The sequence below is a fragment of the Anas acuta genome, chromosome 4 (assembly GCF_963932015.1).
Source record: "Anas acuta chromosome 4, bAnaAcu1.1, whole genome shotgun sequence".
In the NCBI taxonomy this organism is placed as follows: Eukaryota; Metazoa; Chordata; class Aves; order Anseriformes; family Anatidae; genus Anas; species Anas acuta.
In genome coordinates, this window is record NC_088982.1 from 23,645,731 (window position 1) to 23,673,114 (window position 27,384).

Genomic DNA, 27,384 nt, shown 5'->3' on the forward strand with positions numbered 1-27,384 from the left:
GGATGACTGGGGGTAATAAAGTGACAGTTCAGCCATCCAAGAAAAAGAAAAGGGGGAGTTACAGGCAACAAGAGAAATAGAATTAAATTATTGGAGGAAGGAAATTAAATCGGGGTCACAAGGAACAGGGCTGTCCCTGCTACCGAGATCCCTGGATTACTGAAGGGGACGAGTGATAGATAGTGCCATCATCAGAAGCATTTACACACTGGCTGAAATGGCCTTAGCAATTCTACAGTGGCTTGAGATAGGTATTTTGCTTTCATCTGTAAGGTGTGGTTTTACAGTAAGGTATGGAAAAAAAATAATAATAAATAGTGTGAGAGGTTTATTTTATAGGATGCATTAAAAATCCATTTCTGAAAAGCCTTATGTTATTACCATAGGCAAGCAATAAAGCCTCAAAAGCCCCCAAATCAAGAAAGACAGCATTTTCCTCATCTGTTTGTTTGTTTTTTATAAAGGATGGTAGCAAACAATAGAAACAAATGCTTCCAATTTATCCAACTAAATTTTAAAAATTCCATATGGTCTCAAATCACTCAGAAGCTAATGTTCACAACTATTCCTATTACATCTGAACTGCTTCGTGCAGTGTAATGACTGGATAAGCAATTTCAGAAAGCTTCAGGAGGGGAAAGCTATATAAATGTAAGGGATGGAGGTTATGAAGTATTAACATGATGCTAAATTGCTGCATATCATATTTGCAATGGGCAGTTTACAATCTGTTCATCCTGATGGATTTAGCACAAGGGAGTCTGAAGTCCTAGCTCTGCAATTTCTGTCTCTGCCTAGTAATTTATGGTCAGATTGTACCCACAAATAATGGGTTAGCACCGAATGAGTTTGGGACCCTGCTCAGCCCAAACAGCTCCACTACACTCAGAGGAGCAGCGATAAATGGAAAGTAAGGAAAAGTTCCAGGAGATAATGAGTCTGAATACTAATGACCTAAGCTAATACAAAAGATGGAAACTCAATTTATCAAAGAGTATAAAACCCATTTGGTGCCTTAATGAGTTATAAAAAAAATAATAACAATAACGATTTAGTGGATTGAAGCCAAATGTATAATTTTTTTCCGCATTTTTCTTCTTTATCCACCAAGATGTTGCAGAATTTATGACTGTCATCCTGGTTTACTGCAGAAATTAAAACATACTGCAGAACTCCCTCCTTCTCTATTCCTTTGGCCACTTTCCTCACCAGCCAGAAATTCTCTTAAGCATCTTAGTCACCTAGAGCATTAAAAAGGCTGAAAACTGTGTTCATTTCATGAAAATATAGGTTCATTTCTATCTTCGGTCAGGATTTTATCCTATGGAGAAGATAAATTTCTTCCCAGCTGGAAAAATAAATTATTGCGAGGATTATCTCACAGCCTTATGATTAAGCATTAAATCCTGAATGAACAGAAAATAGATAGGAAATCTATAATTTCCTACTGAAGTTGATTCTACAGCAAAATGTGTTTGTCCATTATTCATATTTTCTTAATACCAGGTAGTCCTGATAGATAAAATGAAGCTTCTCAACTAAACTGCACAGTTGGCATTCTTATGAGAAGACGGGATAACAGAGCTCCCCAGACTGGAAATGGATATGCTTTCTCCTGTGGTGTATTATGTTTCTCCTTTCATGCAGATGGAACTGTACGTCATGTGGCGCCACCTGAAACAAGAGAAAACGTGGCTATCAGAAATAAGAGAAGGTTAGGCAGCAGTATTTTCTACTTTACTTTAAATGTCATTGCAATGTAATTCACAAGTCTATGCTTCTTTTAACTTTTACAATAATTAAATTTCTTCTCCCACAGAAGGAAAAAACATAAAAAATGATTAAGTAGTAGAAAAAACAGGATGTTCCCCAGATTGGAGCTAAAGGCCTACAAATGATACCTGCCAATAGGGTGGTGCTGTAGGTACCTGCCCCACAAGACTGTGGTGAAGGAACCTGAGCAAGAAACACTGCACCTTGCTTTCAGGGAAGCTTGGCAGCACGCACCCCTCTAAAGCACTGGCCATGTGCACCCAGCTGAAGTGAGCCAGGAAGGATGTCCCTGAAGTGTTTCAAACTGGTTTCTGCAGTGTCTCCATCTCCACAGAGTTCTCAGGAACTCTCCTTTAAAGGTAGGCTGTGACCAATCTCTTTCTTTGAAATAACTGAGCAGGCTTCAGTCTCGTCTCTTCCCTCCCAGCAGCTGGATGAGGGGAGAGGAGTTTTGTGTGACACCTGCCTCCTTTCCACACTCTTACACTGTGTCAGCTCCTGGATGTCTCTTTGTGAACTGATCTATCTGCAGCAGAGTGTTCAGAAGTAAATTTGGGGTATTAAAAGGTCTTACTGCAGCTCAACCAAGATAAGCTAAATTATCTTAATGAAAGTTAAAAATAAAAAATAAAATAGAACAATCCAAATCACCAGCTGTAAGGACGAATTTGCAAACCTGTGCCCAATTTCATTCATTTCATGTAGTACACTCATTTACAGCAGGATAAATTTGGAAATAATGAACTATACAATGCTGGGGGGAAAAAAAGTACAGCATTTCTTCAGTCCTTATTCTCCCACTGAGTGAAAAAGCAAATGCAGCTTTCACCCATTCTGGTAGTTCGTGTAGCTGAGGGCCGAATAACAACATCTGTTTCCCTTCTCCTTTACATCATAAGAACTGGGATAAGAAGTGTTTCTTTGGCTGTGAAATCATACTGGAGGCAGCAGCTGCTAAAGCGAGCTAGAAAATGACAAGTGTAGGCAGGATACAATGCATCAAAAATTGATGCCAGCTAATGGAACAGAGGTTTTAAAAAGCCTGTGCAGCACCCATTACGGTCCAGTTCTGCAAGCAGGCGGGAGTGCTTCCCTTCAAAACCCTCTGAGTGTCTGGTTTGGAATGAAACGCATCCTGGTATGCATTTTAAGCAGAGACCAATAATCGTGCCAAGTACCCTGGAATGTACTCAGCCATCTGATTCTGTGAGCTGTTTCCCAACTAAGGGGAGTTTTAGATTCAATGTGTGATTAAGACTTGAATCTATTATGGAAGCAGGAACAGTGGAGGAATTATCTTTTGTGATATTTTAAAAATAAATATATAATTGAGAGACTGCATGCAGTCCTCAGAAGAATTTAAAGCTGCATGCAAAACCCCTTTATTCATAGTTATCTACAGGAATTCATGAAAGCGTAAAAAATGACAGCTTATAAAAATGGCCAACTGGCAAATCCAGATGTGGCTGGCTGGAACTTCTGCCTTCAGCACCTTCACACCCAATGTTATTGTGACATTGGCCACAGTGCATCTATCTATCACTTCGGAGAACCAACGTGATGTTTTCCAGAAAAAGCATCAACAGGATAACTGGGAGGATCCCACAAATCTGAAATTGCAGCCACTGTTCTTTACAGACATATGATTTACAAAAACACCCTCACTAATCTTGCTCTCACTCCTGCGCACACTTGCTGTGTGCCTTTGCTAGAATGCTTTGAACTATCGGTGCCACTGTTTCCCCTGCATAATTGCTATCTTCTGCTGTTTGTGTGGGTGTCTCGCTTGAAGACACACCACAGAGGCGTTCTTTGAAATAGGAAAACATTTTTGTAATGCCATGATCACATAAGGAAAAGCAAAAATATTTTTAGTTACCCTTTCTGTTTATGCTACTAAATCCTGTACTGATGGTATTTGAGGCCTCTTCAGGACAGCAGAAGGGGTCTGAGCCCAAACCCAGGTAATTCCCTAGGCAGACGCTGTACTACTAACTTTCTACATTGCAAGTGGAGGGCATCCTTAGAAAATGACAGCAATAAGGAGACTTTGAACATAGCTGGATAGGAATCAGGCTCGTACACACAGTTACTTACTGAGCTCTTGTGCCGACCAGCCCACACGGGAGGTGGTGTGTCCGTGTGCTTTTAGACTGCAAGAGAGAAAAGGGAGGCATCAATTCTTCTATTTTCTGCAAAAGAGTTTCTCATCCTTTCAGCCATACACGTTCTTCCCCAGTGCATCGTCCCTGTCAGTTACCTGTCATCTACCTTATGCTCCAATTTTATAATCCATTTCACCTGAAGATAAGATTGTGCCTTAAATTATGCATTCACTGAGAGGCCAACTTGTCTTGTTTAACTGTACAGCTACACTGCCACTCAGGAAGAAGTACAGAGCCGTGAAGCACCTTACGTATTCAAGGATCTGAAAGCTCTTCACAAAGAGAGATGGAGATGCCGATGGCAAAGGGAAGTGCACTAAGAATTGTTGGCAATTGCTGATGTGGAACTTTCATTAGCTTTTATGCAGCCTTTGACACCTCAACCACTTTTATTAAGAAAATGAATGGGAGGGAGGACATTAAGGTTATTTCATCTTGTCCTTGGGGAACTGACTGTCAAAAAGACTGATGTAGTAAATAAAGTGTTTGAGGTAACAGTGACCAATTTGTGGGAATTTGATCCAACAGCAGCTCAGAGCGTGACACTGGACAGTTTTTACTACCACAACAACAACAACAAGACCACCACTGTAGGCTGTAGGACATGGAGTTTTCCCTCTCCCTTCTTTCTTTCCTTTTCTTCCTTTCTTTTTCTTTCTTTTTTCTTTTCTCTTTTTTCTTTCCCTTTTCCTTTTTTTTTTTGCTTCTCCTTCCTTCCTTCCTTCCTTCCTTCCTTCCTTCCTTCCTTCCTTCCTTCCTTCCTTCCTTCCTTCCTTCCTTCCTTCCTTCCTATTTCTCTTTTCTTTCTCTTCCTTCTTTTTCTTTCTCTCTTGCTCTTATTTATTCTTTCTTCTTTTCTTTCCTTTATTTCCTTATAACATGGCAGCACTTCATCCCAAAGCTGTCAGTTCTGTGTCTGTCTCTAAGGTCCCCCAATAAGGCAGAACTCTGTTCTGCCCTTAGTCACCCATGAAATCTCTTAATGCTCCTTTTGATTTGGAGAACACAATGCTACCTGAAAGGACAGAGGACAGAAATACTGTAGGGGAGGGCTCACAGTTACTCTTCATGCCATAACACGTGGTTATTACTCTGCCCTGATCACTGTAAGGCTGAAGTGCGTCTGTGGTACAGAAAAGTCCAGCAAGTCCTGCACCAGTCTGCCTGGACTCCACACGACCCCACCACAGGGGAAGGACAGACCACCACCAAGGGCAGGACTGGAGAGAAGTTGCTCCTTGGGACGTGCTTGCTTCAGCCTCAAAGGATAAGTTTAACCAAAACCTTTCCTACTTAACAGTGATTTCAGGGCTAACCATCAGCAAAATCATCTTGCCAAATGCCCTTCGGATAGGCTGTTTTAAAACAACATTAAAGGCATTAAAACATAGGGTTGTTTTAATGGGAATAGTGACTTGACACTTACTTGCCCACTTTTATTCCTTACTGCAATAATTCTTTATTCTTTGCCTCCACTGTTTTAGGGAAGTGCCATTGAACCCAGTGCATTCCGAAATGTTAGCCTTCCTATGGTTTGCCATGCTAATTTCTTTAGGGAAAGGGAGCTAGTCGCCTAGCTTTCATACATAAATTCAGTATTTATTCTTCTGATCTGCTCTTCCAGATTTCTTGCTAGCAGTGCAGCTTCAAGTTTCTGTCTTTCCATTTATCACAAGGAGGATATTCACCGCTGATGCTTCAGAAATATAAATAAATAAATAAAGCGGCAGACCCAGATAAACATCTCACAGCATTTTAGAGCTGCTAAAAATAATAGTTGATGTAAGTAGCGCTCTATAAGTTAAAAGTACCGTTTGATGCAAGTAGTGCTTCATAAGTTAAAAGCACAACACAGTCTCTTTGTTTTAGCTGGGATAAACTGTGATTACCATGGTGCAATTAGTAATGAGGAGTCATGGGCAGAGACAAAAAAAAGTTGGGTCTCCAGAGCTTTATTCTAGCAGGCTGTCCCCTGAACAGCACTACCTCCTCACGCAAATATTTGCCCTGAATAAAATGTTCATGCTTTCTAACCAAATAAAAGCAGCCCTGAAATCTGCAGTAATTCTTATGTCACCGCTTGACAGCACTAAGGAAAAACATCTACAGCTGTCGTGCATAAACAGAGAACTGTCTTAAAGCAGCTGAGAGATTTGGCTCATTCATTTTTTCCAGGACAGTTGCTAATGTGGCTGTTTAATGAAAGATGGCAGAAACAGAGAGGGATTCTGAAGTTCAGCACTCCCATGTAATAATCATATTTTCCCTGAAAATACACGGAGATATTCAAGTGACCTCTACTGAAAAGATTCTCCTTTGCCAAAGGTGTATGGGTACAGAGGATGGTGAATTTTTATTTGTGTGCCTGTTGGTGTATGTGTGCACAGAAATGCACACACCATTACTTGCTGTTCGTTGGTTACTATCACACTGCCAGTCTTCATTTTGTTTTTTAGGCATTCAGGAGGAGATCACCCTTATTTTTAGTTAATTTATTTAATATATTCTTGTCATGAATGAAGTTTAATGATGCCAACAGAGAGACCCACTCCTGCCTTCACTACATTTTGGATTAGGTCTTTTCCTACTAGGTTTAAAAGCAGTAAAGTCTAGTTTGTGGCTAACTATAGGCTACTTCTGATTGAAAAATCAATCATATTAAAATTTCATTTCAGAACTCTCAGAGATACTGAGGTACAGGAAACTACAAAAAGTCCCCTTGTATTTCTCACCTTAAAAACTTACATTGCTTTCAATGTTGTTTGTTAAAGATAAGGATTGTTTTTTTCTGAATCCTTAACAAACAAAATGAAGACTATTTCCTGACATAAAACAAAAAACTCAGCAGAAAGCAGCAATGTGTCATCAACTCTTTATCTGCTTCCATCTATTTGCAAGACAAATACTTTATAGCACAATGGCCAATGAGAGAGTAATGTGCCTTATGCTTTGCTCTCCTGTCTAGTCTGGATTTTAACTTGCTAATTTTCTGTGGCTACAAACAATGCTGTGGAGTCGTTCAGGCAATGTGTTGCCTATGAGTCCCAGGCTAAGGGATGTTGCTGAGGCCACCAGCAGGTTCTCCAGCTTACGGTGAGAAGAGCGAGCCTTCCTCTTCCTCCCCCTCGTAGCTGCTGTTACACCTACTGCACCGCTGTGTAGCTAACCTCAGAAGAATCAGATAAACATTCTGTGCTGGGCTGTGGTTAATGTTTTCTACGAGCACAAATGTGGTTACCTGGAAATCAGGAAAAGCACAACTCAAAGACAAGTGGCTTGCCTGAAGCCCACCTCAACAGCCAAAGCATTTTCAAATGTGCTCCTCTACAAAGAAGAGGAAGAGATGTCCTGGTCAAGCAAAGAGAAAGCTGACAGCCTGGGCTGACTTAATACAGATGACCCTAGCACTCATGGCTCAAGTAGATCGCAGCCTCCTTCCACAGACGAAGTAACCCAGAGGTCCTCCAGCCAGCAAGCGTCCTGTAGGCTGTCCCTTCAGCACTGTCGTCTGCTTAGCCACCCACAATCACGGAGTTGAATCTGACCCTTTTGGAGGAAGGGGGAAGTGTTTCTTTGCAGGAAATGAAGCAAGACTAAACAGAAAGTGCCTCTGTTGGTTCTGCAAAGTATTTAGCTTTGAGACAGTATTCCTGTGAGAAATATTATTCAAAACCCAGTTGCAACGAAAGGCAAGATCTAGATCTAAGTTCTCGTCTCTCCAGGCACAAGTTAGTCCTTCTCCAGCCACACCCTTTAATAATCTTTCCACACAATGTTACGTAACATTAAAATACTACCAAGCATTAATCCCAAGCATCACATCCATTTCACCTCACTGCCAGCAGCGGTTCTGACAGAAGATTTTGTTATGCCCAGGAAAATAAGCCTGCTTCAGTGCAGCACAGCACTGGCACAAGGTATTTGGGGTTTCTCGGGACACCTCATCTTTCAGTGACAGGCCCAGAGTTTAAGCAAATGGATTACTTCATCCCAAAGTGTCCTGAATCTCAGATATTACTTCACAGAGCAATCAAAAAATCTGCAAAGCTGCTCCATCTCTCCTTTTTACCCTTTAATACATAACGTGCAATACAATAACAGCCAAAGGAGTGTTAGCAGGTCAGTCTGAATGGTTACTCCCATTTCCAGGAACACAGAAGTTAAATTTGCATGGGAGTGGACCACAGCATTTTGCTTCCTGCTTCTAAAAGATGAGTTTTGGTGAAGCCAATATCCTGGACAGACATAGTTTGCTACTGCTCAACCATTATACAGGATAAACGAGGCAGTGAACATTACTGATTACCCACCCCCTCAGTAATACATGCTATTGCAACCTCAGAAATGCCCATTTCTAATCCAAGAGTAAACGCTGCCTGTCTTCACATGGAATAATTAAGGTGGGCAGGTACATGGCAGACGGGGGGCCAGGAAGATACTACCTGCAAGATATTTCACACCTATCAGAAAAAGAAGAGGGCTTGTACTGAAGTGGATGGGAGAAGTCCCTGAAGAAAGGAAGGTGTCCTGCAGAAAGGTTGCTGGGGCTCTGAGAAAGCTCATGACATCCAAACGGCAAACAGATGAACACAGATGATCTGAGAACTGCTGTTGCCTATGTCACTGACTTCCCAAGTCAAGTTATCTTTCTCTGCCTCCTGATAGCCTCATTTTAGGGTGGTAACAATGCCAACTTTCCATCTTTGCAAGTCCTCATAAGATCTATGAATGGGTGCCATTAAAAAGCTGTCAGCATTTTTAATTATGACAATATGCTGTCCCGTAACACAGCTCATCTCTCTCAGAAGCCAAACAATAGCCTAGCTCAATTATTAATTTATTGTGAAAGTACCTCACCTTTTGCCAACAACACTGTTCCAAATTGCTTCTTTAGCTCTGCTGTCAACACACAACCTCACTGTTTATGGGTCCATGTGAGGCACAAAAACCAAAACATACATCAACTTTTTAACATATTAAAAGGATAATATGATATGATACTGCATTTTCAATAAAACTCCATCCAGTTTAAATATATGTAGAGAAGGACTTCTTGTGTTTTCAGCCTAAAAAACTCACCATGTGCAATAATATGAATCTATGCAAATAGCCATAACCCCAAGTATGCAACTGAAAAATTATTGTGTTTTTATCACTTATTTGAGTAATCTGCTTCAAGGCATTAGAAATATTGCCAGGAAGAGGTATATCTTACTGCACATTTCTCTTCCAACTTGTTTCATTACATCTGGACTTCCTGAAACAATAACTGGAGTACAGTATGGCTGAAGAAAGCTAGAAGTGGCGTACTAGTTTTAGTTCCAAGCTGAAGCCAACTTCTTGTCACTTATTCTGGCTGGTGTAATAACAGAGCAATTATTTTCTTTTATTTTGTGAATTTTACCAGTCAACTATTTATTTCAAACACATGATTCTCTTCAGAGATCATCTGAAAATTGCCTCTTTCTTCTGCTCTTGTCAGAAACAAATGTCAGCGCAATGCTGAAGTCTAGGACTCGATGTTCTGCACCAGAAAAAATAGTGTCAGAATTAGCAGGGCTGCCTTCAGGGGCACTCAGGGTGTAAAAGGCTAACAGATTAGTTTATAGATCACTCTTGGTACCAGAAGGAAAATTGATTTTGTTTTCTTACCATCTAGCTCTCACAAAACACATTTTCCAGTTTGTCATCTCATATGTTTGGCTAGAAGAAGTCGTAATTTATTTTGAGCAGATATTGCTTACCCCTAATTCTGAAAATATGAGGCTAAAAAAACAAACAAACAAACAAAAATCTGACAGTTGCAAGGTATTTACTTACCTTCTACAGCTGATGCACTCAGATGACCATGTTCTTGTTCAGGAATTATGGGCAGTATCTTCCTGGCCTGTGTGCTAAGTGGAACCTGTTGTTTGTTGGTCTTCACTAGAAAAAGGTAAAATATTTTTATCCACACTGCTAAACAACAAATACATCTGCAGAGGGTTACGCTTTGAATATGCAGGTTTGAAGATCACTGAGAGCTATCTGAATGAGAGACAGAGGTGCACAGCCAGTTTTCAATGGGATTTCAGTGCCTATAGATGCAGACACACATCGGGGAGTCCTGCAAGTACTAACCACATTCTGGTCTTTCACTTCCTCTTGGCACTAGCCAGACCACAACACATTGATCCCAAGACTTCATGGAGAACAGCTTGAGGGTAGGCCACTAAATTGCTCTCTAAAAGTCTACTAGCAGTGAAAATGCAAAAGCGTGCAAATATGGGGATAACTAAGGGTCTCCAGAACACGAAAAGCTGCAGGTGGCCAGTTAAGCAGAACCAAGTGAAATTCAGAGTGTGAACTTCCCAATTCATTCTCACATAAGGATGGCCCAGACAGTGTGCCTCAGATAACTTGCCATACACACAGGGAGAGTAACTGGGGGTTGTACAGCACTTAACAGAGACGAGAGCATGCACTTCAGAAACAGGCAGAGACATGGCGATGCCGTTAGCACGCTGACACGCAGACATGGTGTCCTGCTGGGATACACGTAAGGAAACACAGAAGTAGAGATGCCAGGCTAATGACATTTTGATGCAATGCATTTTTCAAAGAACTACAGTAGAACACACAGCATTTCAACTCCAGATCCACCCTGTCCCTGACCATCCATAATTTCTGTTAACCTACAGATAGGTTTCTCCTGAGTTCATAACAAGAGGAAGAACTGTGCCGTTTATATTTAGCCGTATCCTTTCCCCACTTTCAATATCAACTGGGCTTCTCTCCTTTACAAATGCAATTAACAAATGGGGTTTGGATCTTGGTAATTAAGCAGCTGAGTATGAAAGACAAAGTTAAAACAAAACTGGGGTAGGTTTAAAAATAGCAGTGGGTCATATTCCACCCTCAGGCTGAACCTGAAGAGAATGGGAACGAAGGCTGATATTCCCTTCAGAGCCCATGTGTGTAAGGCTGCTCTGCACGCATGCAAACCGAGCAGAGAAATGGCCCCTCACGTATCAGTGCTCTACTGAAAGCATACAGGGGCTATAAAAAGCTCCCTAAAATCACCTGTCTCCCATAGATTTTATTCTCCCTTCTGAAACAGCAAAAGATCCAAAGTGGTAATTAGGCTTCACATTTTTCTCTCAAAACATTGCATCTTAGAAACACGTACGTCTGTGTTGAATACTGAACACCGTGACAAGCTTTGCTGTTCTCAGCATTATTCATCTACGTTGCAGAGGCAGAGACAACTATACAGCTATGTCAAGAACTAACTAGGAAGGATCAGAATAAAATATGTGATGGTTCACTTAGCCGAGATTAAACAAATTTCTCCTATCTTGGCTCTGCACATGTTTGGTGCTGTAGAGGATGCATCCTGCCTGTCCTCTTTGCTAAAAAGAGCAGGTGCCACAGAACACAAGGAGGACCGAGTCTGCATTCATTGAGATGCCAGCCCTGACACTGCTGAGCCAGGGACTGGGCCTATTTCCAACCTGGCATCTAACCTGAAGCTGTAGCAATACATCAAGATATGGCAGATTTTGGCCTACTTCTAATCTTCTAGGTCAGGAACTATTATTTTAATAGGGTAGCACAGAAAACAATATAGGAACTCAAATGACCGAGGGGAAATTTGTCTTACTGTTTCTTATGTGCAAATTATAGTTGTCAAGCGCACTTATATCAGATGCTATGGATGTGACGAAGTCTAAACAGTCCAGAAAACAACAGCAGGCCAGAAACCCTGAGGTTTTATTCTGAGTCTTGGTTGTCACCGTGATCCCATAACATTCTTCTTTCAGGATGAGTCATGAAGTTACCACACAATTGCTTAGTGGCTGCAGGTCTTTTAGCAATTTAAAGCATGTGTTTTAACCAAGCTACCCCACTTTTCATGTTACTGGAAAGTCAAAAATTTCTGTGTCTAAGAACTGTAGCTATTTCCCTTTGCTTCCAGCATCTAGGCTATTTTTCTACTTCTGCATTTCTCTTAGCATGAACCAAGTGAGTCAAGCCAGATACTCAAATTCAACCTTTCCTCTAGGAGAAACACAAAACACCTTTGCAGTAGCAAAAGCTGTACAAACTGCTGACAATGTGTCCCAGCCCAACCCATGGGGATGCGTGGCTGCTGCTGTATCAGGAATGGCTGCTGGTCTGTGGGAAGACAACCATTGCTGCTGGGGGTCAAGGCCAAAACCCCAATTCAGGTCTTTGCTAACAGAGAATTCAGCAGCCCACAGAGTAGCCAGGTGCTCTGCATATTTGCTGACTCTGGGCTACATTCATTTTCATTAAAGAAAAGGTATAAGTAAGTCTAAGATTCCAGATAAGTAGCATAGATATGAACATACAAAATTCATCTTGTAATTCACAGTCTATTGAAACCTCAATTAAATATGTTAGTGCTTCAACAAATACAGTCTACGGAATACTCGATACCATGAATAGGATATGTTCAAAATCTGTTCCAGCAAATGCAATATGAATATTAATTTGATACGGTTGAAAGCCAAGAGCATCATAAGATAATCAGAAGAAAACATACTCAAATACATCAGAATTAACTTTGCATTACTGTGAGCCAGACAAGTCAGGGAATCTTGTATTTGTATCCCAAAATGTAATGAACCAAATGATTACTTTGAGCCAATGGAGTATTACTGAAAACAAGAGAAGTAATACACAATTTCAGCAATATAGAAGGCATTATGTCAGAACTAAGGTTGCTCACATAGACTATAGAGTAGTAATATGATGATATTAACAATACAATTGCATGTCTGCACAGTCCCAATCTAGAATAGGAGTGGGAACAGGTTGTTTTTTTCCAACAGACCTTATGCTGCTTTCAAAACAGGACAAAAATAAATAAGGAATGTCCTTTTTATGCTACAGAAATAAGGTCTAGATGGGAATTTATAGTGGTAAATTTGTAGCGATATAAATTCACACTGCATCTTATAACCCACATACTTACATTAATGAAACTTCCAGTATGAAAAGGTCTGCTAGGCAGATTCACTCATAGCTACCAAAAGCACTCATTTATGCACTTTATTTTTCTTGTGTGACATTTTTCTTTTTTTTTGAACTGTGTAATGTATAGTTCATAGACGCTGGCCTGCTTCCAGCATGTGCCATGTCCCCAGGAGTTATTTTTTTTAGGATACAGTCATATGAGAATAGCTATACTTAATCAGTTCCTAGTAGTGGAAAGGGTATTTAAGTGGTTTAGGGAAAGTGGGTTAAGGAAAAGAGCAGTGTAAGTAGAGCTACCTTCCATTTCACTGGAACCAAGGCGATTTAAGCAGTGAGCTATGTGACAGTTTAGCAATTTCTATCAGAGTTCTTTTAAAATACTTTGGGGAATACTCTCTAGTCCTTATACTTGCTATTATTAATTTATTAAGTTGTTCCAAAACATCTTCAACTGCCTCTTCAGTTTGAGATAAGCAAGTCTTACAATAAAAGCCTCTGATGTGGGAATCTCCCTTACATTCTCTGTGATGAACAGAAAGCAAGGAGTAGATTTTTCACCTTTGGTTTATTTTCCACGAACTACACTAGCGAGTCCTATTTGATATGAAAATCCTCTGTGTCTGGAAATACAGGTCAGCTGCTTAAAGAAGACATATTTCTTGCACTGATGAAAAAGCATCCTGTTCTCTTTCCCTTCTCTTGTGGCTGCACTAAAGGGCAACTGTGTTTTGTCAATCCAAACCAATCAAAGGACTATTTTACATAAATGTAATGGCAGAAACAGATCTAAAGTCTAGAAAACATGCACTGTACAGCTCTGTACATGCTCTCACACACTTTTTTTTTTTTAGCATAACTGCACAGACATGATACAGCCAACGTTTATGACCAGAATGCTTTAAAGCTTCTCTATTTCCACTGTATGTGCCTAATCATTCATAGTACCATGAATTTCTAAAGTTGGAAGGTTGTAATTTTAATCCTACCCTAGAGAATTTACTGTAGATATCTCCTCCTCTCCTCCTTGGAAGAAAGGCCACTGGACTGGATGATGATAATTTGTGGATGTAGAGACACTCACAGTTTCACAAAAGCAGCATACATGCTGTAAATTATCTCTTCGTGGGACCACAGTGATATTGCACCACTAATTTACTGAGCCTATGTAGGAAAACATTCTTATTCTCAAAGTGCAGGCTTCCTTCTTTTTCTTTCCTCAAACTTTCTGAACTTTGACTAATCTTTGGGAAGCACCTTGTACATCGTTTCATCTATATGAGATACTCACACACTCACTTATATATACAGTTATTTATCCTCATTGCAGTGTTTCCAGGATGGTTGTATTATCTTCAGTGCACCTCAATGTTGTGTTCAGAGATTCCAAGCTGTACACTAATGATAATTACAATACTACCAATGGTTGTTGAATAAGTAATCGCTATTTATAATCCACTATCACAGTAGCAAATCTTAAACTTAGGAACTGGAAAAAAAAAAAAAAAAGTAAACATTTTTCATATGGTCTTGATTCTACTTTTAATTATATTAGTATAAATCAGGAAATTGACTGGATTGATTGGACCAATGATGTGTGAAATCAATGAATATCAGATTAGAATAAGGCCCATTATTGCAGTTACAACTAAGAATCTTTCTGGGTTAAACTGATAGGATGAAGCAGGAGGAACACAGAAATAAGAACAACAGACCAATATTTGATTCCTGATCGCTTCAGCACAGTAAAACTAGATTTGAATTTCCATAAAACTTCATCATCAAAAATGCCTTTGGATATACAACATTAAAGATGTCATTGTGAACATGCTGATAAAATAGTTATGGTATTAGTGAAGCTACTAAAGACAAAAGGTGGCAGAGAGATAATTCCTTTCCTGGGGGATGAAAATAATGAGCTCATAAATATCTTAGACCTTAAATAAAATCTTAGAGGTAGCCAGCACTCTAAAACTGAGGAGCATAAATTGTACTCCCAGGAGAGTTCAGACAGACGGGGAGCTAGCTACTCACTCTTTTCTAGGTAAAATTGAAATGCTGTGAGTTATTGAATAGTAGATGGAAATTATCAAGCCTCCTCTAATTCTCAAGGAATTGACAAGACAAAAAGCAAGGTAACCAAACCTAGACAAATTTAAAACCATTTATTTCATTTGCTGGCTTTGTAGATATTCTTGTTTTGGAGGGAGATTTTTGTTGGTGGTGTTTTGTGTTTTTTTGTTTGTTTGTTTTGTTTTTTCCATTCAAAGCTATTATTCTTCATGTTCATGTTAATATTTAAAAAGCCAGAGCTCCCTTTGTGAAACCAGAACCCATGGCATTTATTGAAGCATATGACTTTTCCGGCAATATCAGTAACATTCAGAGCTGTATCTGATGATTTCCCCTCACACAAAGATTTATGATCAAATTCTAGTTTCTGCAACCAAAACTTGGAGTTTAGTCATGCCTCTTAATTTATCTGGGCTAGCCACATTATACTCTCAAAAGATCACATTTTAATACGTATGTGAAATTATTAAATTGTACTTTGTTGGGATTTTTTTCTAGCAATAGTCTACTAAACACCAGCTGAGCCATACCCTGAGTCCTCCTACAACTGTCCACTCCATTCTTTGCTAGCAGATTTTGTCAAGCCAAAAACACATAGAGCATACATAAATGTATGTACAGCTTTGTACAATTTTCTTACACACACAAAGCACTCAGCTGCCAGAATTCAAAAGTGGAACAGAAGATCACCAAAAAGTAAAAGGAGGTAAAAGAAAACAACAGCAAAGTCCTTAATGGAAAACATTTGGAAGACTGAGAGAAGCATTTCCACATATATAAGTCTTTGTGGAGTTTCACTGTGAGAAATATTTATTTCTGATAGAAATATGTATCCATAACATAAGCCAGATCAAATTTGTGTAGGATCAAGGTAACTCTGAAACAAAAATGAAGCATCCTTTGACAGGAAGGTCTTAAAAGGCCTTTCTTGAACTCCCCAGGCTACACAAATTTGTTAGTTTTTTATTTTACTTTTATATTACTTACCAGGAAAAAGATGAATTTTAGTAGGAGAAATGGTTGTTGTTGCATGTCTGGAATCTTTTTTGCTTTGAATAGTATAAACTGCTGCTGCTCCTCTGTGTTTACAATCTGTTTTAAACAAAATGAGATGTTCTCAGCTATATAGAAGGAAATTCATATTCAATATGAAGGAAATTCAATATTCATTAGAAGGAAAGCTGGTACAGCCCTTATGCCTAAATTGTTCAACACTTTCCCTGAAGAAACAGGAAGGTTTTGAAGCAAGGTCAGGAGGAAAACCTGGGGTCAGATGTTTTATATTTTCCCAAATGACACTTTATAGCTCCATTTTTGCTCTTTTCAAATTATTCTTTCCTTCCCTATAGCATGTAACTCAAGCAGACTTTGGAAGATTATAGAAAAAGCAACCATGCATGCTCTGGTACAGGTTTGGAATCATGCTTCTGACTGTGGAATAGCAAAGATGAAGTGTACTGGCTCCCTAGGAAGCTGACAGCTTCTTTGCAAGTGTGTAGTGTTTATCTTTGGGAGCACAGTACCAGAACAAGCTCTACACCACCGAGAGAAGATAGAGCTGGGTTGAACACCTCTGACTGCCCTCGGCAACCAGTGCTTTCCATCATCCTGCTGCTCTCTCCATGGCACTCTGCTACAGTGACAGCAGCTCAAGACTCAGCTTCTGACAGCAGACTTACCCATTTTTACACAACATAACTGATTTTTGTTTCTTTTGAGAATGCCAGGAAAAAAAAAAATCATCTCTAAAAAATTCATTAAATTAGCATTATTTAGGTCATGTTTTTATGAATATCCAGGTGAGAGTTAATATGCTGAAGCCTTAAGTATGTGCTCTAACAGTTAATGTCAAAAGAAGCTCTAGAACTGGCTGTAAGACAAGAGTGGGAGAGTAAAGGCAAAAGGACTAATTTCTAATTTAGCTTCTTTGTCATGGATCAGTTGTAACCTCCTCAAAGTTTATTTGGATATTTTATTTTATGCACTCTTGGAAATAACTTCATTAATGTTTCAGAGAGTCTCAGAGTCTGCTTAGCAGAAAGTCTTGGAAGGTCTCAAGAGGAAATGAATAATTCCATATTTCTTACCAGCTTTCACTAGTGCTCAGAAATTGAGAGGAAAACTACTAACTGAATTATGACTGTAAAATTTCTAAGCAGCTGTTTTAGGCACATAGTTTAGGCACATAATATTCTGTCAGATTCTTTAGGCATTATAGAAAATAAAGCAGCATGTAGACTTTTAATTAATATATACATACAAGAAATAAAACCCTTAAATCTAATTTTTATGTGCTTATCTTTTTGCCACTAAGATACTGCTGTAGTATATGATGTTATATATTGTAAATTTAAGTAATGAAAATGCTATTCCTCTATGAACAGAAAACATATTCTAGAAGTAAATCAGAAATCAGAAGCCCAAAAAGGGCATCTTTTCCTCCCTGCTTGTGTCCACAACAATTCTGAAAAGCTTGAATTTAATAGAAAAACTATGTTTAAGGATAAAGGCAGTAAAATCATTACTCATCGCTACTAATGGTTCTGCATTAAAATGAGATGTTATGACTCAAAGCATAGAAAATCTCACTTGTGACATTTATGGAAGCTTTCAAATTGCAAGTAAAAGTCCTTCAAACTAGAGTAGTTAATGGCCCACTTATAAAGACCTATTTTACTGTTTGTGTGATTCTTACGTACATAAAATAGGACTCAGACTTTTGTTCTATCAATAAGTAAAAGATCATGCTATTCAATCAAGATACTCTGATAAGGAGTTTCTTTTCTTATTTGGAGGGGGTGCAACAGACATGTCATTTTAAGCAACTGTTTCGCTTAATTGATTAAAAATAAATGCATAAAATATTTACATTTTTAAAAATCATAGAAACATCTTGAGTGTAGGCATCCTTCTGCCTTCTGTTCAGTCATGACTAAATCTAAACTTTTATTGCTCTTTCATTACTAAACTGCTTGTGGATACAATTAGGATGATCACGGGAATGGATGCAGCTTATCATTTTTTCAATACCCCTGTGATGAAGGTCTCTGTTTTGCAGCTCTGGACTACAAGGGGAATGGACAGCTGTCTGGTAATAGCAACTAAATGCTGGTTCTCCAGAGGCTTTCTACCCACTCAGGGCTGAAATGGGCAGAAAGTCTCAGGAAATTGCTGTGAAAAACATCTGAAAGCTATTACCCCAGGTAGCAGGTTAAGTAACACTCATTTCACATTGACGAAAGGGAGTTTGCTCCCTATACCACCTTCCTCTGACTTCTGATGAAAAATGAAGACCAGCAGCTGACAAGGTCAATTTTCTGCACTGTTTTTGCACAGAGGACTTCATCTCAGTTGCTCAACAGTTTCACGCTTATGATACTCCTACACTTTTATTGTTGCTTTCCCCATTGTATGTTGCTAGAAGAAATACTGCAAACCCTGATTTCAGCCTCTATTCCAAGTGAATTGCATAGGAAGAGCCTGTTTTGGGTGGTGAATGCATTATGCACAAACAATTGTTTCAGTCTCTGAAGTAATGACAAGTTCTTCCATAGCAAAGTTACTTTTTTATCACTTGGAGTAGTCAAACAGTGCTGTTTCAGAAATCACAGCATTATTTTATTTGCTGAAATAACAGCACAGAGAAGAAATGTTATCTGAGCTTAATTCAGCTCTAGGACTAAGAAAGCACTGCTTGGTTCACCTGTGTGGTATTGCACCCCCACTATGAACTCAGATGACCAGTTTTTGGGACAGACAGCTGAATGTGTATCTCTCATATCTAACCCCTGATTTTGCTTGACCATGACCTAGATGAATCATCTTCAGGAAGGAAAGGGTATTTCTATCTATTTCTATTGGTCATTGGCATTTCTGCTTAAGATCTTCATCAAGGCTCAACTGCAATCACTTTATCTACTGAAATGACTCTGAAACCAGAAGTTCATTGGACTAAGTATCATAGGCCACCAAGCATCTGTCAAAAAAAAATACATCATTTACCACCAACAAGCTGGATTTGCATCCACAATTCCAAGGTGAAAGGGATAGCATCAATCATCTGAGTATTCCAGTTCCTCTCTAAGAAACTCCTATCATATTACAATTAAAATACTGTTGTCTGAACCACATTAATAATCAACAGCTTCCTTATAGTAGATTTTTCATTGTGTAGAAACTTAAATTCATGTAGATTAACTTTTTGTTACTTACAGTTTTGTCCATTTTCATAAACAATTTTGTAGATGACAATTGAAATAGTAAACACGATAATGACTAGAATCATACTGAGCCAAATGATCTTCGCCATGCACATTGGATCTGTCCAGAAAAATTAGGAGAGATTAAATAAAGCAGGAAAACACTGACAGAAAAAAAAAAAAAAAAAAGCAGAATAATTTGTCTTGATATTTTTTTTTAACTATGCCTATCCCCACAGATGAAAATTTAAACAAAACATAAGGTTGCGCCTTTCTCTTTCAGCCTTCTTTGTTGTTTGCAACTGAGTTTTCCAACCAGAATTTAGATTCATTTTCCTCTGTATCTGTCTCTCCATGTCTGAAAAAGTTAAAAACGATACTAGTATCATAGAAAGGCCTACTTATTAAAAACAAACAAATAAACAAACAAACAAAAACCAAGACATAATCTGCCCTCTCTTCAAGAGGATTTTCCCTGGAATTATTTTACACTGCCTTAGCCAACTCAAAACCATTTATTCTTTTCCATCAAAGTTACAGCATAAAATGTACTTGCCATATAAAACTAAATGAACGTAATATAATTCACCAATTCCCTGATGGGAAGTGTTGCATATATGTACTGGAAGCCCTGATTGTGGTCAGGCAATCTTCTGCAGCACAAAGTGAAACTTGAAAAGCTGATTGTTTGTCCTCTGGGAAAACTAAGCCTAGCTCAGTTGAATATTTCTCTTTTAAGTCAGGCTGAACATAGGATATTGCAGCTGGACATTAGGAAAAGTCAAACCCGTCTTCTGGTTCTTCTAGCTGCGAAGTTAACTGAAATTGTTTAATTTACCTCCAAGATAGCAGGGTATGCCATTAGGGGGGAGGGAAGAGAAAAAAAAAAAAAAGTAATTCTAGATTTTTTCAAACATGCATTTGGTAAGTCTGTCATTATTAAGTGGAGAAAAAAAAAAAAAAGCAAACCAAATGTACAGACACTTGTTTTGCTGTCTAGCTTCTAGGGAAAATAAAAGCAAAGCAAAACAGTTGACTATAACTGTCAGATGACTATTAAGGATGGTCTTTTTCTATGGGATGATCAAAATTGCATTGTTTTGCTGTGAAATACTTTCAAGTGGTTTCTGCGAGCAGAGAACTGCCTACTGGAGATTTTCTCAAACATTCAAATTGTTTCCAAGTTTGATTTCCCTTCTGACTCTCCTTTGTAACTTACATTCCACGTAAGACTCCAGTTGCAGTGAAATATTTATGCAGTCATTTTGGTCGTCGATCATTGCCGCTAGACAGGAGTGATTTAGGTATTCCTCAGCTGCATTTCTTCCTCTGACTGTAGAGTTGGTGATGCGGATTTCCAGCATATAGAAGATACTATCCTCTACTTCTTCATTTGCATGAAGCATAGTGAAATTAAAATATTTGTAAAAATAAATAATATCTTCTGACTGTTCTTCCAATGAGCCTTTTTCTTTTGGAACTACAAATTAAAACAAAAGCTGTTATATAATGACAGACAAAAAAAGACAACTCTTAGAAGGAGTGATAAATATTTTTTCTGCCTCGTTTGTGAAAACAAATAGTAATTTTTTACGTTACTGACTATGATAAAAATGGACAAAAGGATAAAATGTAAAATCATTCTGAACAGATCTGAGGAGTATTGATTATCTACACAAAATATTTTTCCTTAGCAAATTATAGCCTTTTTTTTTTTTTTTTTTTTTTTTGCTTTACTACCAGCTTCAAAGCTTTTAAGATTTTTGTTGCTTTGTCAGCTGTTGTCAAAGCTAACACAGATAAAAACTGGGCTATGAAGAAAAACAACAGGAAAAGCTGTATGATGCTAGACATCTGAAGTGCACATCTAGCCTCTGTGCTATCACTTGCAGAAGGGTTTTGTTCCGTTTCAAACCACAAGCTGTGAGACTCGCAGAATGTTAACAAATACATGTGGGTGAGACTGTGTCAGTTGTGTTAGTCATATAGGTATAAATGAGAACAGAGATTGTCCACATACTTTTTGCTTTGGTATTTTCCACGCTTGGAAAGACAGCTACTTTTTACTAAAGTGATGCAGTTTGGAAAGAACTGCATTTCTTATGTCCAGGGCTTGGCCTCTTGCCCCTGTTGCTGACAATGTTAGGAAAGCAAAATTCAGAAGCATCCTCTCCCCCAGATTTCCAGAGACAAGTGCATAAGGCACAGAAGGAATATGCTGCTACTGCTCTGAAAAGCTGTGGATGTTGCTGAACTCTTCTTCATATTGCTGGGCCAGTCCTTACTCCATACTGCCTTCCATAGAACAGGTAAAGTCATTTTTGATGCTAAACAGTTGCAGATACCACAGGCAATAAGCAGAAAAATTGTTATTTTAGTTCTTTTATTTCTTGTGTAGCTGCCACCTAGACTGTTAACATCTTTGATTTAGTTCAGATACTTGCTTTCGTCATATCAGCCATCAACAAGCAGAGTTCCACAATGACTTTTAAAAGCAAACTCTTCAAGAAAACCCATCAAAAAATACAACTCTTTATAAATAAATGAAATATTTTGGAAAACCCAGCAAGAGTTAAAGAATAAAGAGAGATATAAGAGTGCTCATAAAAAACAGATGACAGAGGTCAGATTTGCAACAGAAACATTCCATGTGGCTGCTGGATAAGGCACTCTTTTCTCACAGCACCCTGCTTGCAGATCAATACAGACCCCCCTGAAGATAATGAACCCTCCTTCACACACATGGTTTTATGTAAGATCCTCAAAGAGAACAAATTGGCATTTTGCTACCTATGTTTTTCTGCTGAGAATCTGGCATAAACTCTGCATTTCGCAGCAATGCAAAAAAAAAAAAAAAAAAAAAAAAAAAAAAAGCTATTAAGAACAAAAAAAAATGTTCATAGAACTTGCAAAGCCCATAGAGAACCAGCACCGTGTTATCATTGTCTTTTGAATACCAAAAACAAACAAACAAAAAAATGCATGTTGTAATTAACTACTTCCAAATGAAGTATTTTGCTTTTCCTACTTACTTTTTTTAGTTATCACTCCTGATCCTTGATGATCAACATCCACATCTCTGTTGGATTCGCATTCCAAGTATTTAGTATGTGATTGTTGTTCCCTACTAGATGATTGGCAAATACATGGATTATTTTGGAAACTGGAATGATTTACAATGGTCTTCAGCAAGATAGTCTGGTTTTCTCTTCTTTGTTTCAGTGATCTTTTGCAAGAATTATTAAAAGTGCAAAGTGGAAAAGTGGTGTTACTTAATGAACAGGTATCCATGCATGATACAATGATAGTGTTAGCTGAAAAACAAAGAGTATCATATCAGCAAAAACATCTCAAAGGACATAGACAAGTACATGTGTTTATGTATCATGTAACATATCCTTTAACCATCATACAATGAAATGCACTTTCTTTCCTGAGAATTACAGCAGCATAGTGAATGCATCATGAACTGACAGAAAGAAAGCAGAGAATATTCCTCTAGCCTACATGCTGGATTTTATTGCTGAACTACATGGAATATCTTCCAGTACCAACTTGCATTTGGGGTCATCTCTAGTCTCATTCCTGTTTCAGAGTTGTTCAGATTTCATTGTACTTAAAGAGAAGATAAAACTGCTCATGTTTGGAAAGGGTAACACAGCCCTGGAATTGTGCAGTTGCCATACACTGGGGTGATCATGCTGCAAAAAAAGCTATAATGAGGATGAAAACTTTCTTGTCAGTGACATTGAAACCTTACAGTGAAACTACAGAGAAATGCTGCTGGTTTGTCCAACCACACCCTTCCTGCTCTCTGATACTCAATCGTGAAACTTAATTATAACCAATTTTACTGTTAGTTGAGTTTCAGTATCAAATTACTGCAGCTGGAGCACATTAATGCGATTCTAGCAAATGACAAAAACCAAATAGTATTCATTATTAACGAGTGCTATTTTAGCTGTCCTCTACATTAGAGTAAGGCTTTATTGTATGAATCATGTATTTTTACTTGACTTAACCTTGAACTATTTTTTCAGCATGAAAGAAATTTAAGAGTGAAAAACTTCTGGGACCCCAAGATGAAATCTGTATTTATGAGCACAAATAATCAGGCTCATGTGTCGACGTGGCGCTATTGCATAGTTTTCTGGCTGAGCTTCCAATTCTGGTGTTACCTTTGCATCTCTGAAAAGGAAATTTTGCATCTACCACTCATTATGAGTAATTGGGATAATATGTTCATAAATCCTTATGTAGAGGCAGGAACGCAGCCTTTGATTGCTCCAGTACTCAGCTGCAATCTGACAGTTTCAACAGCCATCTGTGCTCACATCGTAGCGGACTTGCCTCAGAAACAGTTCAGTGAGGGATTTTGGGCAGAATACGGAAATAAAATCTGAAATCCAGCACCACAGTCAGTTACCTTTGCTTTATTAACACCACATTAGAATATCATAAACTCATAATACATTGAAATGTAAAACATAGCATGTGTAGGTAAGAGAAAAGCTAGGCTGTGATCTTTCCCTTAGGAAAGTCACAAGATTTTCCCCCAAATGTTTTTGATCTGACCATCACAACCTGGAGCAGAGCAGGCTCCTGAGACCCAATTCCTCCAGCTGAAGGGGGTGTTTTGGGCAGCAATCCTACATGGAGATGAGCCAGCATCAGAAGAAAACCGCTTACTCTACCCTCCTGGCAAGGCATGGTGCATCTGGGCAACTAGTCGAAAACCACTGCTGCAGCTTTCAGGGCCAGCTAATGGCAATTCCCTGCTGTGCCCCTTTCACCAAGGAATTTGTACTGGGACTCGTGAATCCAGTGAGAGTGTTGTGACAGTGGTCTATCAATGGTCACTCCGTTTTGCATTACATGCTCCACATGAGCAAACAGGCTCAAGAGCTGCCTGGCATTGGTTGTAGGTATGTAAAAGGCATGGTAAATGAATGGAAAACCTTTAATGCTGTCCTGTAAGGGAGGGTATTATTCTCCTTTCAAAAGATCTTTACTGAGAAAGCCATTCAGTACCATTAAACCTCACTTTCTCTCATCTCACAGGACTGTGGGCTTTCCAGGGAAGAATATGCGTTGCTGAATAGTAAGCATGGCAGCAAAAAGGTGGGATTTTCCCAGTGGATTACGTGGCAGACAGACAGCTGTACCAGAGTTTTGCTGCTCAGTACAGGATTAGGAAACATCCCTTCCCAAATGTAAGCACCACTGGAAATGTGGAAAGGGTTTTGAGAAATATGAATGCAGAAAACCTTAAGAATTATGAGGATCACTGAGAGAAAACCATGCAAAGGGTCTCTAGGAAACTGCTTTATATTCAAAAATCTGTAACTCACATGCTTGATGTTAAGTGCTGTGACTATGAAATTCCTTTACTAAACCTCTATTTACAAGTTGGGTTTGTTTGTTTGTTTCCTATAGAAAACCCAATTCAATTAAAATGATATTATTCACAGAAAAAAAAAATGAATTTAAAACAAAAACAAAAAACTTGTTTCCATTCAGAAAATCATAAGTATTTCACTTTTGGATTAGCTTAGCTTTTTTTTTAATTTGATCTGTGATGCTCTGTTTTGAGTCAATTCAGCAGTGTCTAAAATTACATTTTTATCACTTCCTTACAGAAATGGTAGCAATCCCATAATGTGGCAGATACAAAGTCTTCTATAAAACTTGGGGAATGCATAACTCAGATTATAGGAGATACAGTCCACCAAACTGTACAGGACTGGGACTGAGAACCTCAGGCTCCAAAACAACAAGTTCCTGTTCTAAAGCACCATAGTTTAAAGTTTCAGAGACCAAAACTGGTCGGTTGCTTTACAGATTTAAAAGAAACTTTTCACTTTTGGCAATGCTGATCTCTGTTCTTTATGTTAATTTTTTAAAGTCTTATTTTTCTGAAAATGCAATTTCCCCAAAATTGCTGTAAAAAAATAATAATAAAAAAAAATCTAAGATTCACTTATATTAAAAACCTGAAGCACCCACAGATTTAATGTGATTTTAGAAAATAGGATGAAGTCTCAACCACTCATCTAGGAAACACCTGTAGAAGAAGGTGCAGTGGCTACGTTTCACATCTCAGAGATGATTTCTGACAGCAAATTTATGTGGGGAAGTAATGTCCACAGCCTCATGTGGTAGACAGAAATCTGAAACAGCTACAGCAATGGAATGTTGTACATTTTAGGCTTGCTACAACATATGAATTAAAACCAGTTCCCAACAGAAGATTTTCAGTGAACCAGAAAATCTGATTCCTTGGAATTTTCAAATTAAATTGCTCAGCATGTTTACCTCCTCACATAATTCAGACATTGTAATACAGTCCTATAGTTTTTAGAACATTCAAAATACGACAATGATCATGATTTTCCAAATATAATTCTGTGCTCTGTTCTGCTCATATACAATTTACTTTAGACATAATGTGATTAAGACCATACATCAACATCAGACTTGCAAGGATCATGTTATTGCAGCATAAAGCAACTCCAAGGATAATCTGGGGCAAATATCATGGAAAAATGCAATTACCCTTTAATGTTTGATAGTAATATCAATGTTTTCTTCTGGTAATATTCATGCCATTGCTTATTTGTGTGGTCTGTGATAGCAAGTACTTTGGTTGCTTCTGAGTGGAGGTAAAATATTAGTTCTTCCAACATCTTAAACTGTATGATTGTTTCTATAACATTTGAAACTTATGACATCTTATCAAGTGTGTTGGTTTATAATCTATAAATATCTATAAATTACATTCTAGTTAGTGTCACAATTACATTTTTTGGTGAATGAAAATAAAAACGTAGATGGAAGTAACCTGGGCATGCTTTGATACTAATTTGTTTGCAGAAAATTATGCTTCATAAATAATTCAGTGATGTCTAGGAACACACCATTTGGCAAGGAGATTATTTTTTTATTAGATTTATGTTATACAAAAGCTTACTTAGGAACAGCTGTGACAAAACTATTTTAATATTAATTTATTTATGAATTTTTAAGAAAGCACTGAATGCATTACTTATACACATAGATTTTGCATTCATCCTAAATACAGCATTGACCTTTAGGGTCACCAGTATGTATCTGGGATTTGGGTTAAAAGATTTGCTTCATTAAATTCACCTATTCAGCTCCAAATTTTTTTATCATGCTACAACTGCATATCTTATGCATACTCTTGCATAAACACTATCTCACACCAGAAAGTAACTGTACAAAGATTTATAGTCATTTAAGTACAGGGATTTCAAAAAAGTTATTTTTTAAGACATGAGTAGCTGCTATGGAAGAACATAAACATTTTAAATGCTACCTCCATGCTGAAGATAGTAAAAGTACAGTTGCATGGAAATAGTTACAACATTTTTGCTATGTACATAAATGAATGGAAAACTCTTTCCAAATTAACACATACAATTAACTCTCTGGTTAAAAATCTAAAGAAAACAATCTCTATTCTATGTTTTACAAAGTCCATATAAGTCCATATGAGTCCATATCATAACCACTACTTTCAGGAAAGCACATGTCAACTTTTCAACTATAGAGTTTAGAATAAATAAAGGCTCTTTTAAAAGCTGATCACTCACCTTCATGGATTTTGAAAAATTCAGGTAAGCATAAAATAAACATGGTAAGTACTCCCAGTACTAATCTGAAGAGTTCTGATTTTCTCAAAATCAAGCACATGCCACTGAAGCGCGCCCATCTAGCATAGTGGTGGTAACTTCCTGGTTTAGCTTTTAACTTAGTGCAGGCTTTATGCAAAATAACATCTACCCATTTCCTTTTTCTCATACGACTTTTCTTTTCACTTCATGCTACGTTAAGTTGAAGAGAGGTAACTTCTGTTCCTACATTGGCATTCAAATGAATAAAATGAAGATAAAACTAATGTACCAGGATGAAAATGTGGAAAAAATGCACAGAAAGTATTTTATTCATTTGGGGCAATTTTGTTTTAGGAACATCACCCCCTAATGGCCACTTTCATATACCTTCTGAACAATAATGTAATCATCTTTGTGAAGGAATTTTATTCTCATTTGGCCAAGAAGATTCTTTAAAAAGTGAGTCAGAACCTCATTATAAAAATCAGTCAGAGCCAGATGAGTCAGATATGGAGATTTTATTGTTTTATTTATATACCTATGCCCTGGGGCTGGCAT

The 27,384-nt window shown here is 38.1% G+C and overlaps 1 protein-coding gene across 1 annotated transcript; it reads right to left on the minus strand.

Moving 5' to 3' along the window:
* Positions 1-315: 315 nt before the first annotated feature.
* TMEM156 (transmembrane protein 156) lies at positions 316-27,028 on the minus strand. Its single transcript, XM_068680138.1, has 8 exons — positions 26,806-27,028; positions 22,222-22,503; positions 20,409-20,669; positions 19,203-19,310; positions 15,978-16,082; positions 9,759-9,863; positions 3,871-3,926; positions 316-1,674 (listed from the first exon to the last, which is right to left on the minus strand). The coding sequence occupies exons 1-7, from the start codon at positions 27,011-27,013 to the stop codon at positions 3,922-3,924; spliced, it is 1,074 nt and encodes a 357-aa protein (XP_068536239.1). The 5' UTR covers positions 27,014-27,028; the 3' UTR covers positions 316-1,674; positions 3,871-3,921.
* Positions 27,029-27,384: the final 356 nt, after the last annotated feature.